Source organism: Cyprinus carpio, chromosome A24, assembly GCF_018340385.1.
Source record: "Cyprinus carpio isolate SPL01 chromosome A24, ASM1834038v1, whole genome shotgun sequence".
Lineage (NCBI taxonomy): Eukaryota > Metazoa > Chordata > Actinopteri > Cypriniformes > Cyprinidae > Cyprinus > Cyprinus carpio.
The window spans coordinates 902435-914682 of record NC_056595.1 but is presented as its reverse complement, the minus strand read 5'-3'; the positions used below and the strand labels follow the sequence as shown (position 1 = coordinate 914682).

Here is a 12248-nt window from a genome sequence, read left to right as displayed (position 1 = left end):
CCCCTAATAAAATAAAAATATATAAAATAAAATAAAAAGTGAAATGCTGTGTTACCCTGGCCAGAAGAGGCTGTTTTTTAATGAATATCAATGGAGGAGAGGCTTCAGTACACAGTACACAGAATCATCAAAGACTCCTTTTTCATTGTGTTTTTTACAGCATTTACAGCATTTTTACTGAACTATGCTGTCATTATAACCAAGTGCAGACACGATGCAAATGTGACATTAACAACGAAACAAAATACATGTAACGTTGTTATGTATTTAAAAAAAATACAAAATATTTCATTATAATTACATTTTAAATAGGTGGTAATCAAATTACATCCGAAAAAGTATTTTCAATTACCAAAGTGATTACTTTAAATTTAAATGTCATTTATTTCTCTTAATATTAATGTAATTTTGTAACCAATGAGGCAACTGGTGATTCTCTGACTCTGACTCTTTAAAAGAAAACAGAAAAGTGCAGTCTGTTCAATTAGCAATAAAGAACAGCATTGTCTGATTTACTCTATATCACCAACAAAAATAGTTCCAAATACAGAGTGTCGATTTACAGTGCAAGTGCAAATAGCCTACCTTGTTGGCAGAAGCTATTTAGAATGATTGTTCCCACCAATGTCTAGTTGCAATAGACATAAGTACAAAAGACTCATATTTAACAACAGCAACAGTGGTGTGGGGGGTAAGACACATGGTAAGAACTTATGACGCAATTGACCCGACTTCACATATCAGCTGGTGGAATGACCTCCCGATCTCAATTCGAACAGCTGAGTCGTTACTCATTTTCAAAAAACATCTAAAGACTCATCTTTTTCGCCTGCACTTCAACTAATACTAGTACTTACCTTTTTCTTTTTTCTTGTCTATCATATTCAAAAAAAAAAAAAAAAAAAACCCTGGCTACGTGTCCTGTACTAGTCTAACTGAGACTTGTCATAGCACTTGTATACCGTTGTTGTTCTCTCGTTGATCTGATTGTTTCTACTGTTCTCATTTGTAAGTCGCTTTGGATAAAAGCGTCTGCTAAATGATTAAATGTAAATGTAAATGTAAATATCAGATGAGAAATATATATTTTTTCCAATAAAAATGAAGGAAATATTAAAAAACTGGAAATAAAGTGCCTCACAGGTATTTAATAATAACGTGTTTATCAGGTAAAGTTTTCCAATAAAGTGACATCCATTAATAATTTTAACATATATTATCATTTACACTCAATATAGTTTATTGCATTCTGTTTTATAATGTACAACACTGAAGTGCAAATAACTGCCACTATTTGAAGTATAAATATAGCATCTAATTCCTATTACTCTTATTGCAAAGAAAATGCTACTATTTACTATTTAAATAACTACTGCCTTGGAATTAAATGCACAGCAGAAGAGTTGTGTGTCTGCAAGCAAAACAGTGCTGTTTAGTTCCTGAATGAATCCATCTTTTAAACAAATCAACTGAGGGAATGATTCAATTACATTCATAAAATCATTGAATTTATTTCCTTAAGGAACCAGTCCTTTTGAACAAATAGAATGGTTCCATGGCTCATTCATTAAGACAGTTATCAGTTTCACATTTCAAAACAATCCCCCCCTCCCCCCAACATTTCATATTTCAGTGTTCAAAATGTTATGCTTAAAACTTTAATCTCATAATATTACTTATGCAATTATAATTGTTTTAAATGCATTCATCCAAATCATTTTATTTAGAGGTGGTGAACATAAAAACAAGATATCAAAGTTAATATGCTCCTGACCTTAAGTATTCCAAAGTATTTAGATTAAGTTACTAAAGTTGAGTAATCTAACAAAATACATTACAAAATACTTTTTAAAGCATGTAATTTGTAATATGTAGGGAAATACATTTTATTAGTAACCTTCCCAACCCCGTGTGTTGCAGCATTATGGTGGCAGAGGGCCACTATACCTGATTTGCTAAAATCAGGCCTTTTCTAATCCCATTCCTAAACCCAGCCGTTCTGTAAGATAGAGCAAATCAGGTAAAGAGGTTAAAAAGCACCCACTCTGTGTGTATATATCACTGTGGAGCACTGTGCAGGCAGTCCTGATGTATTCATCTGTATTGTGGCATAAAGAAAAAGTTGTAGGAAGCGAATCCTTTTGCAGTATACAAACCCGATTCCAAAAAAGTTGGGACACTGTACAAATTGTGAATAAAAACAGAATGCAATGATGTGGAAGTTTCAAATTTCAATATTTTATTCAGAATACAACATAGATGACATATCAAATGTTTAAACTGAGAAAATGTATAATTTTAAGGGAAAAATAAGTTGATTTTAAATTTCATGGCATCAACACATCTCAAAAAAAACTTGGACAAGACCATGTTTACCACTGTGTGGCATCCCCTCTTCTTTTTATAACAGTCTGAAAAAGTCTGGGGACTGAGGAGACAAGTTGCTCAAGTTTAGGAATAGGAATGTTGTCCCATTCTTGTCTAATACAGGCTTTTAGTTGCTCAACTGTCTTAGGTCTTCTTTGTCTCATCTTCCTCTTTATGATGCACCAAATGTTTTCTATGGTGAAAGATCTGGACTGCAGGCTGGCCATTTCAGTACTGGGATCCTTCTTCTACGCAGCCATGATGTTGTAACTGATGCAGTATGTGGTCTGGCATTGTCATGTTGGAAAATGCAAGGTGTTCCCTGAAAGAGACGACATCTGAATGGGAGCATATGTTGTTCTAGAACTTGGATATACCTTTCAGCATTGATGGTGCCTTTACAGATGTGTAAGCTGCCCATGCCATGCGCACTCATGCAACCCCATACCATCAGAGATGCAGGCTGATAACAACTTGGGTTGTCCTTTTTCTCTTTAGTCCGGATGACATGGTGTCCCAGTTTTCCAAAAAGAACTTCAAATTTTGATTTGTCTGACAACAGAACAGTTTTCCACTTTGCCACAGTCCATTTTAAATGAGCCTTGGCCCAGAGAAAACACCTGCGCTTCTGGATCATGTTTAGATATGGCTTCTTTTTTGACCTATAGAGTTTTAGCCGGCTACGGTGAATGGCACAGTGGATTGTGTTCACCGACAATGTTTTCTGGAAGTATTCCTGAGCCCATGTTGTGATTTCCATTACAGTAGCATTCCTGTATGTGATGCAGTGCCGTCTAAGGGCCCGAAGATCACGGGCATCCAATATGGTTTTCCGGCCTTGACCCTTACGCACAGAGACTGTTCCAGATTCTCTGAATCTTTGGATGATATTATGCACTGCAGAGGATGATAACTTCAAACTCTTCACAATTGTTCTCTGAGAAACTCCTTTCTGATATTGCTCCACTATTTTTCGCTGCAGCATTGGGGGAATTGGTGATCCTCTGCCCATCTTGACTTCTGGGAGACACTGCCACTCTGAGAGGCTCTTTTTATACCCAATCATGTTGCAAATTGACCTAATAAGTTGCAAATTGGTCCTCCAGCTGTTCCTTATATGTACATTTAACTTTTCCGGCTTCTTATTGCTACCTGTCCCAACTTTTTTAGAATGTGTAGCTCTCATGAAATCCAATACGAGCCAATATTTGGCATGACATTTCAAAATGTCTCACTTTCAACATTTGTTGTGAGTTGTCAGAACGTTTACTAACATTTCATTTAAGTTATGAAAACGTTATTTCGGAATGTTTTGTACACGTTGAAAACGGCAAGTTTTTTTTAATGTATTAACATTTTTTGTGGGGTTTCTGTGAACGTTAAAGGAACATTCCATCTTACCATTTTGAAAACGTTATGAAAACTTCATAACTGAATGTTCTTTAAATGTTTACAATTAGCATTTTTTTAATGTATTAGGAACGTTTTTTCTCGGTTTATGTGAACGTTATAGAAACATTCCATTCTATCATCTTGAAAACGTTATGAAAATGTTATTAGTGAATGTTTGTTAAATGTTTGAAATTTTTTTAATGTATTAGGAACGTTTTTTCTTGGTTTATGTGACCATTATAGAAACATTTCATTCTATCATCTTGAAAACCGACACTGCGTACAGCGCCCTGGGCGTGGCCCGTATTAATTTTTAATATCTTCTTTACTGTTCAGTAATCTTTCATTTAAAATTGATACGCTGCCAAAATGTTTACTTACCGCTAACCCTAACTCATCTCATTATGATAAATGCATTTTAAAAGTAAAGAACTCACTGGATTAATTTGGCATGAGAACAATTTATTTACAAAACTATGCAATTACAGCAAAAAAAAAAAAAAAAAAAAAAAAAAAACAAGTTATACAGAAAGTATATATAAATATAAAAAACATAACATTTAACTTAATTACCCTTACATTTATTTATACTTACGTATAAATAATTTAACACATATAAACAATAAACACAGGTGATACTTCACAATTTACAATAAGGTTTCATTTGTAACATAAGTTACCTACCCAACATGAACTAACATGACAAATACTTAACACTGACCTTAGTTAACTGTAGTTAACATATTAACCTTGTTAATTCCAACATTTACTAATACATTGTTAAGAACAAAAGGTGTGGCTGTTGACATTATTTAATGTATCAGAGCTAACATGAACTAACAAAGAACAGTTGTTGTTTTTTAACAGTATCAAAGATTAATGCAAATTGTAACAAAAGTATTGCTCATTGTTATTTAATGTTCATTTCAACATTTACTAATGTTAACTAATGATACCTTATTGTAAAGATACACCAAAACTTAGTGTTTTGAATAACACATTAATAAATGGCAGAGTTTTAAAATTAAAACCATTTTGTACTTTTTATTTATTTATCTAATAATTTACTATTACTATTACCATGAATAATTTCTGAGTAAAACAATGGGTACTTTTCCTCGGTTGTTGCCCATATTCAAATTGCTCAGGAATTATGGTTTCAGTGGTGTAACATGTCTTTCCACATCTTAATCCGGTGACATCTTCGTTTGGGAGCTTTTATTTCTGCACCTGTAAAGAGCAAATAATATACAAGTTTCTATTAGTAAAGGTCTATCGTAATGCATCATTGTGAACTACATTAAATTTATGTTGTAGCAATGTACCTGTTATTTGACAGACTATTTACAGCACTACCTGCAGTGACAGTACAATAAGTGGCTGTGCCCAGCATGATTAATATTTAGTGTGTAGCATGCTAGTTAAAGAGAGTTCACCCAAAATATGAAAATCATTTTGTCCCCTTCATACTGTCCATAACTGACAAACTTGTTGGGTTTAATTACCAGCATTCTTCAAAGTATCTTCTTTTGAGTTCTGCAGAAAAACAAAAGTCAGAGGTTTGGTAAAACATAAAAGACAGAATTCTGGTTAAAAGTGACGTGACATACAGCCAAGTATGGTAACCCATACTCGGAATTCGTGCTCTGCTTTTAACCCATCCAAAGTGCACACACACAGCAGTGAACACACACACACACTGTGAACACACACCCGGAGCAGTGGGAATCATTTATGCTGCGGCGCCCGGGGAGCAGTTGGGGGTCCGGTGCCTTGCTCAAGGGCACCTCAGTCGTGGTATTGAAGGTGGAGAGAGCGCTGTAGATTCACTCCCCCCACCTACAATTCCTGCCGGCCCGAGACTCGAACTCACAACCCTAACCATACATCGAAGTAAATTAATAAACACTTTTCACCAGTCATTGCTATGCAGAAAAATAACAGTGAACCCTGCAATAAAATGCTTGAAAAATACACATTCAGTAGATCCAAAGCTTGCTGTTGATCAGGTCTCTTCAGTTATTATTCCCTGCAGTTACTGCAAAAAATAACATGGTGAAATGGTCAATGCAAACATTTTACTTGAACTTACTTTCTCATTGTCCCTAAAGCTCCTTGCTAGTTCAGTCAGAAGTATAATAAAGAGGATTTCACTTGGACTCCGCTCAGTGTTCACAGGTGTCTGAGTAATGTCTGCCATTCCTTCAGCTTCTAGTCATTCTGTCATTCCTTCATCTTCTATTGGTTACTACAAAACATAGAAATATTAAAAGAAATGTGTAGCATGTTAAGAGAAATAATCAGTTACTCCTGTATGTCTTTACATCCTGAGTGAAGAAGCAATTAAAGTAAAGTGATGAAATGTGATGCAGAGATGAGCATCTGTATAGTCTGCTTATATTTAGCATCTGTAAAAGCAGGACAGAGATACTGCAGATGATCTCAGACAAACTGATGCATATATGACTACAGTACATTCTCATAAAAATAGCTGAAACTAGCTAATGAATTTAGTTGAGGTTATTTGAAAACAACGACCCACTTAAACAAATCTTCACTCTTATATACTTTAAGAAATATGGGGGGAAAAAATTATGTTTTCTTATTGCAACTGCATTTACAAAAATAAGAATGTGGAAGCAAAAATACAAGCAAACCTTTCTCTTTGTTTATGCTGGACCACTATGATTATCATCCTCATCTTCCTCGTCTGTTGGTGGGTTGGGTTGCTTGTCAGTTTTCTGCAGAGTAAAAACTCTAGAGTAGACCCACACAACAATTCGATCAAAAATGAAAAATATATAGTTTATTTTATTTATTTTTTTACTTAGTTTTCGCACAAAGCCACGTTCGCTGCAGTCTCACACGTGAGGTCAAGGTTTGCGAGTTCATTTATGAGCTTATGAGTGCCTGCGCTAGTAAAATACTAAAAAGAAATGCTAAACGATGCTTACCAGAAGTGTTTTATCGAAATGAGTTCATACATCCATATCTCTTGGTAAATAATTCATTGTTTTGTTTGCATCCAAACTGCCCAAACATGGCGGACAGCACTCGCGAGCACAGGTACGAGACTCCGCCCACGCTGCGAGAGTGAAGGTGATAAACGTGAGAGCGCAATGAAGCGCGTTCAAAATACATAAGCAAACGTATAAAAGAATGACCTGCTGCATTACATAAATATAGATGTGCTATTGTAATGAATATTAGAAAATGTTCTGTCCTGTACTTTATCTATATTTTTTTACCTATATTTTATCGCAGATAATTTGTTTTTGACAAATTCACGACATTAGACATATAATTAACATTATAAGATACTGTAAAGATCTTAAGCCAAATTTAAAATAGTTTTATGTTATTTATTGCTATATTAATGTAACCATTTATGACTGAACCGAGCCGAGTCATTGCCAGAAGCTGCCCGAAGTCTATACAGCCAGACTCGGGTCGGTTTAGGTGAACAGGAATCGGGTCAGTGCTTTACAGCTGCATCACAAACACATGCGCGAGCTGCGGGCCACACTCGGCCCAGATAACACTCGCCGATGCCGAGTCTGAGCCGAGGGCCAGCTGAGCTCGGGCCGATTACTACATGCTGTCTGGGACTGGGACTGGTCACACTCGTAATTTCTGTTCCCATCACTTCTAAAATGAAGGTATTCCAATAATGGTGTTTTAAGAATGCATTTGTTCAACATTATGAAATAACACCATAAACACGTTACAAGAACGTTGTTATGAGAACAACAGTCAAGTAAAAATAACACCATACATACGTTACAAGAATGTTGTTATGAGAACGTTTTCGCTCAACATTATGAGAACATCAGTCAATTAAAAATAACATCATGAAGACGTTAAAAGAACGTTGTTATGGGAACATCAGTCAAGTAAAAATAACATCATAAAGACGTTACGAGAACGTTGTTATGGGAACGTTTTCGCTCAACATTATGAGAACATCAGTGAATTAAAAATAACATCATAAAGACGTTACAAGAACATTGTTATGGGAACGTTTTCGCTCAACATTATGAGAACATCAGTGAATTAAAAATAACATCAAAAAGACGTTACAAGAACGTTGTTATGAGAACGTTTTCGCTCAACATTATGAGAACATCAGTCAAGTAAAAATAACATCATAAAGACGTTACAAGAACGTTGTTATGAGAACGTTTTCGCTCAACATTATGAGAACATCAGTCAATTAAAAATAACATCATGAAGACGTTACAAGAACATTGTTATGGGAACGTTTTCGCTCAACATTATGAGAACATCAGAAAAATAAAAATAACATCATAAAGACGTTACAAGAACGTTGTTATGAGAACGTTTTCGCTCAACATTATGAGAACATCAGTCAAGTAAAAATAACATCATAAAGACGTTACAAGAACGTTGTTATGAGAACGTTTTCGCTCAACATTATGAGAACATCAGTCAATTAAAAATAACATCATGAAGACGTTACAAGAACGTTGTTATGGGAACATCAGTCAAGTAAAAATAACATCATAAAGACGTTACGAGAACATTGTTATGGGAACGTTTTCGCTCAACATTATGAGAACATCAGTGAATTAAAAATAACATCATAAAGACGTTACGAGAACGTTGTTATGGGAACGTTTTCGCTCAACATTATGAGAACATCAGTCAATTAAAAATAACATCATAAAGACGTTACGAGAACGTTGTTATGGGAACGTTTTCGCTCAACATTATGAGAACATCAGTGAATTAAAAATAACATCATAAAGACGTTACAAGAACGTTGTTATGAGAACGTTTTCGCTCAACATTATGAGAACATCAGTGAATTAAAAATAACATCATAAAGACGTTACGAGAACGTTGTTATGGGAACGTTTTCGCTCAACATTATGAGAACATCAGTGAATTAAAAATAACATCATAAAGACGTTACAAGAACGTTGTTATGAGAACGTTTTCGCTCAACATTATGAGAACATCAGTGAATTAAAAATAACATCATAAAGACGTTACAAGAACGTTGTTATGGGAATGTTTTCGCTCAACATTATGAGAACATCAGTGAATTAAAAATAACATCATAAAGACGTTACGAGAACGTTGTTATGGGAACGTTTTCGCTCAACATTATGAGAACATCAGTGAATTAAAAATAACATCATAAAGACGTTACGAGAACGTTGTTATGGGAACGTTTTCGCTCAACATTATGAGAACATCAGTGAATTAAAAATAACATCATAAAGACGTTACAAGAACGTTGTTATGAGAACGTTTTCGCTCAACATTATGAGAACATCAGTGAATTAAAAATAACATCATAAAGACGTTACAAGAACGTTGTTATGGGAATGTTTTCGCTCAACATTATGAGAACATCAGTGAATTAAAAATAACATCATAAAGACGTTACGAGAACGTTGTTATGGGAACGTTTTCGCTCAACATTATGAGAACATCAGTGAATTAAAAATAACATCATAAAGACGTTACAAGAACGTTGTTATGAGAACGTTTTCGCTCAACATTATGAGAACATCAGTGAATTAAAAATAACATCATAAAGACGTTACAAGAACGTTGTTATGGGAACATCAGTCAAGTAAAAATAACATCATAAAGACGTTACGAGAACGTTGTTATGGGAACGTTTTCGCTCAACATTATGAGAACATCAGTGAATTAAAAATAACATCATAAAGACGTTACGAGAACGTTGTTATGGGAACGTTTTCGCTCAACATTATGAGAACATCAGTGAATTAAAAATAACATCATAAAGACGTTACGAGAACGTTGTTATGGGAACGTTTTCGCTCAACATTATGAGAACATCAGTCAATTAAAAATAACATCATAAAGACATTACAAGAACGTTGTTATGAGAACATCAGTCAAATAAAAATAACGTTAGTGAAAGTTATGGGAACGTTCCCTGTTAGCTGTGCTATATTCTATTGTGAATAAAATATTCGTTTATGAGATTTGTTAATTATTCCATTCCTTTTTTACTCACATTTGTACAGTGTCCCAACATTTTTGGAATTGGGTTTGTAGTTTGTAAGCTGTTTTGGACTTATAATGAAGTTTTAAATGCTGAAATGTGTTTTAAAGTACTTTACTGTAATTTGCTGTACTGTAAAATTTCAGAGCATACAACTGCTGAAGTGTGAGTTTTGGTTGTTTGTAATTCTTTATGTGCTGTATGCCTTTCACAGCTGCATTCAGATGTGGATAAGGGTGATGGAAATGTCAGGTACGTGTTGACTGGAAGTGGGGCATCCTCTATTTTCACTATCGATGAGAAAACAGGGGACATCCATGCCACCAAACGCCTGGACCGAGAGGAACAGGGTTATTACACTCTGCATGCTCAAGCGGTCGACAGCAAAACCAATGCTCCGGTGGAGGACGAGTCTGAATTTATTGTGAAGGTCCAGGACATCAATGACAATGAGCCCAAGTTTCTGGACGGGCCGTACACCGCAGGGGTGCCTGAAATGTCTCCTCTTGGTATGTTTGTTTAATTAATCTTTGCTCATTTTCAAAAGCATGTGGTTACTTTCTCAGAAAGCCACTTCTAAAATACATCTGAAAAATAACTAAGCATTACCTTTCAAAAGTTTGTTATTAATGTTTTGAAAGAAGTCTCTTCTGCTCACTAAGGCTGCATTTATTTTTATAAAAATTGCTAAAAACAGTAACATTGTGAAATATTATTACAATTTAAAACAGCAGTTTTCTATGTGAATATCTGTTAAACTGTAATTGATTGCATGTAATTTTCAGCATCATTCCTCCAGTCTTCAGTGTCACATGATCTTCAGAAATCATTCTAATATGATGATTTGCTGCTCAAGAAACATTTCTGATTATTATGAATGTTGAAAACAGTTGTACTGCACAATATCTTTGCGGAAACCGCAATGTATTTTATTTTTCAGGATTCACAGATGGGTAGAAAGTTGAACAATGTAAAATCTGTAAAGTGTTAATTTCTGAGTAAAATTTGCTGTTTACCCCCTATGGATACTATCATTTGCGAATTTTGCATTTGTATTATCTTTCACTGGTAAAAAGCCTGGACAAGCTCATGGCTGCAGTTGGCAGATTTCAAGAGCTTTAATTCCCCAGAGGTTTTTTTTTTTTTTTTTTTTTTTTACATGGATACATTTTCTGCTCAGTGGTTTACTTAATCTTACCAACCTGGCAAACAAAACACCTGCAAACTCACAAAATAAGATCATTACAAGATTGTGTGAATTAAAAAGATGATTGAAGCTTTTGACTGTTTTCTCAATATATCAAAGCACAGAATTATATGCTTTCACTCCCAAGATGCATTGGAAGCCACTGAATGTCAGGGTCATATCTGTTATCAGTCTGTCCAACAGCAGACTGCCAGTGAAAATAACCACGAGCTCTCATAAACACAAGAACATGGCAACAGAGAACAATGTCACTAAAAATAAACATGGAGGCAGAAGCTGCCACAAAGCCAAAGGTTCAGATAGCTGATGTCTCATATCTCCCAGAGGAATCTGAAGCTTTACACTCCTGGACTGAGGACCATGTCAGAATGGGATTCATGGATTAAACTTCCAGTGTAAATTGGAGTGACAGTGTGCCAGAGAAGGTGTCAGAAGCTGCGACAGCGAACAGCAGCTCAGTCTGTCTGGATCAGTCACATGCTGACATATACTGAGGGCACATGCGCTATCATCCTGCACTGAAGCATAAAAGGATGACAGAAACCTCTTGCAATAACTGTGTGATGTTTGATCTGAGGGGATGGAGTCTACATGAAATCACTATCTCTGAAAAACTCATGAGTTTTACCTGATGAACAACTCTCAACAGTGTCTTGGTAAATGGACTGCATTTATATAGCGCTTTCAACAGACCCATGGCCATCCAAAGGGCTTTACAAGTTGCCTTACATTCACCCATTCACACACTCATTCATACACCGACAGGGGTGGTGTCAGCCATGCAAGGCACCATCCAGCTCATCAGGAGCAGCTGGGGTTAGGTGTCTTGCTCAAGGACACCTCAACACCACCTCCGTGAAGTTGGCACCCCATAAAAAGGAATAATCACCAAAACTATGCCATTCATTTGTGCTACGTTTGTGCTGATTTGTGCCGCAAAAATCAACGTTTGTGCTGGTTTGGTGTTTGAGATATTAAACATTCTTTTTTTGACCGTGTGACGTCACTCTCCACCCCATGTTGCCCAAATCGCTCCAAACCAGCGCAGTTCGTTTGTGCTCGATTTGTGCCCGTTTGTGCCGTTAAAACAAACACTGTATCTATTTTCCTTTCATAGATATAACCAAAATATTTTCGGAGGCCGTGACGTCACTCTCCACCCCAGTTCGTCTAAATCGCACAAAACTGGTGTCATTCGTTTGTGCTCGATTTGTGCCGGTTTGTGCTGTTGAAATGAACGTCAAATATATTTCTCCTTCTTAGAAATAACAAAAA

General features: G+C 35.6%; 1 protein-coding gene across 1 annotated transcript in view; it reads left to right on the top strand.

Moving 5' to 3' along the window:
- The window catches only part of LOC109049490 (cadherin-7-like), a 217008-nt gene that overhangs the window by 45706 nt on the left and 159054 nt on the right, over positions 1-12248 (top strand). The window contains exon 3 of the mRNA XM_042713995.1: positions 9981-10275. Within this exon, the coding sequence (XP_042569929.1) occupies positions 9981-10275 (295 nt within the window). The remainder of the gene's footprint in view (positions 1-9980; positions 10276-12248) is intronic.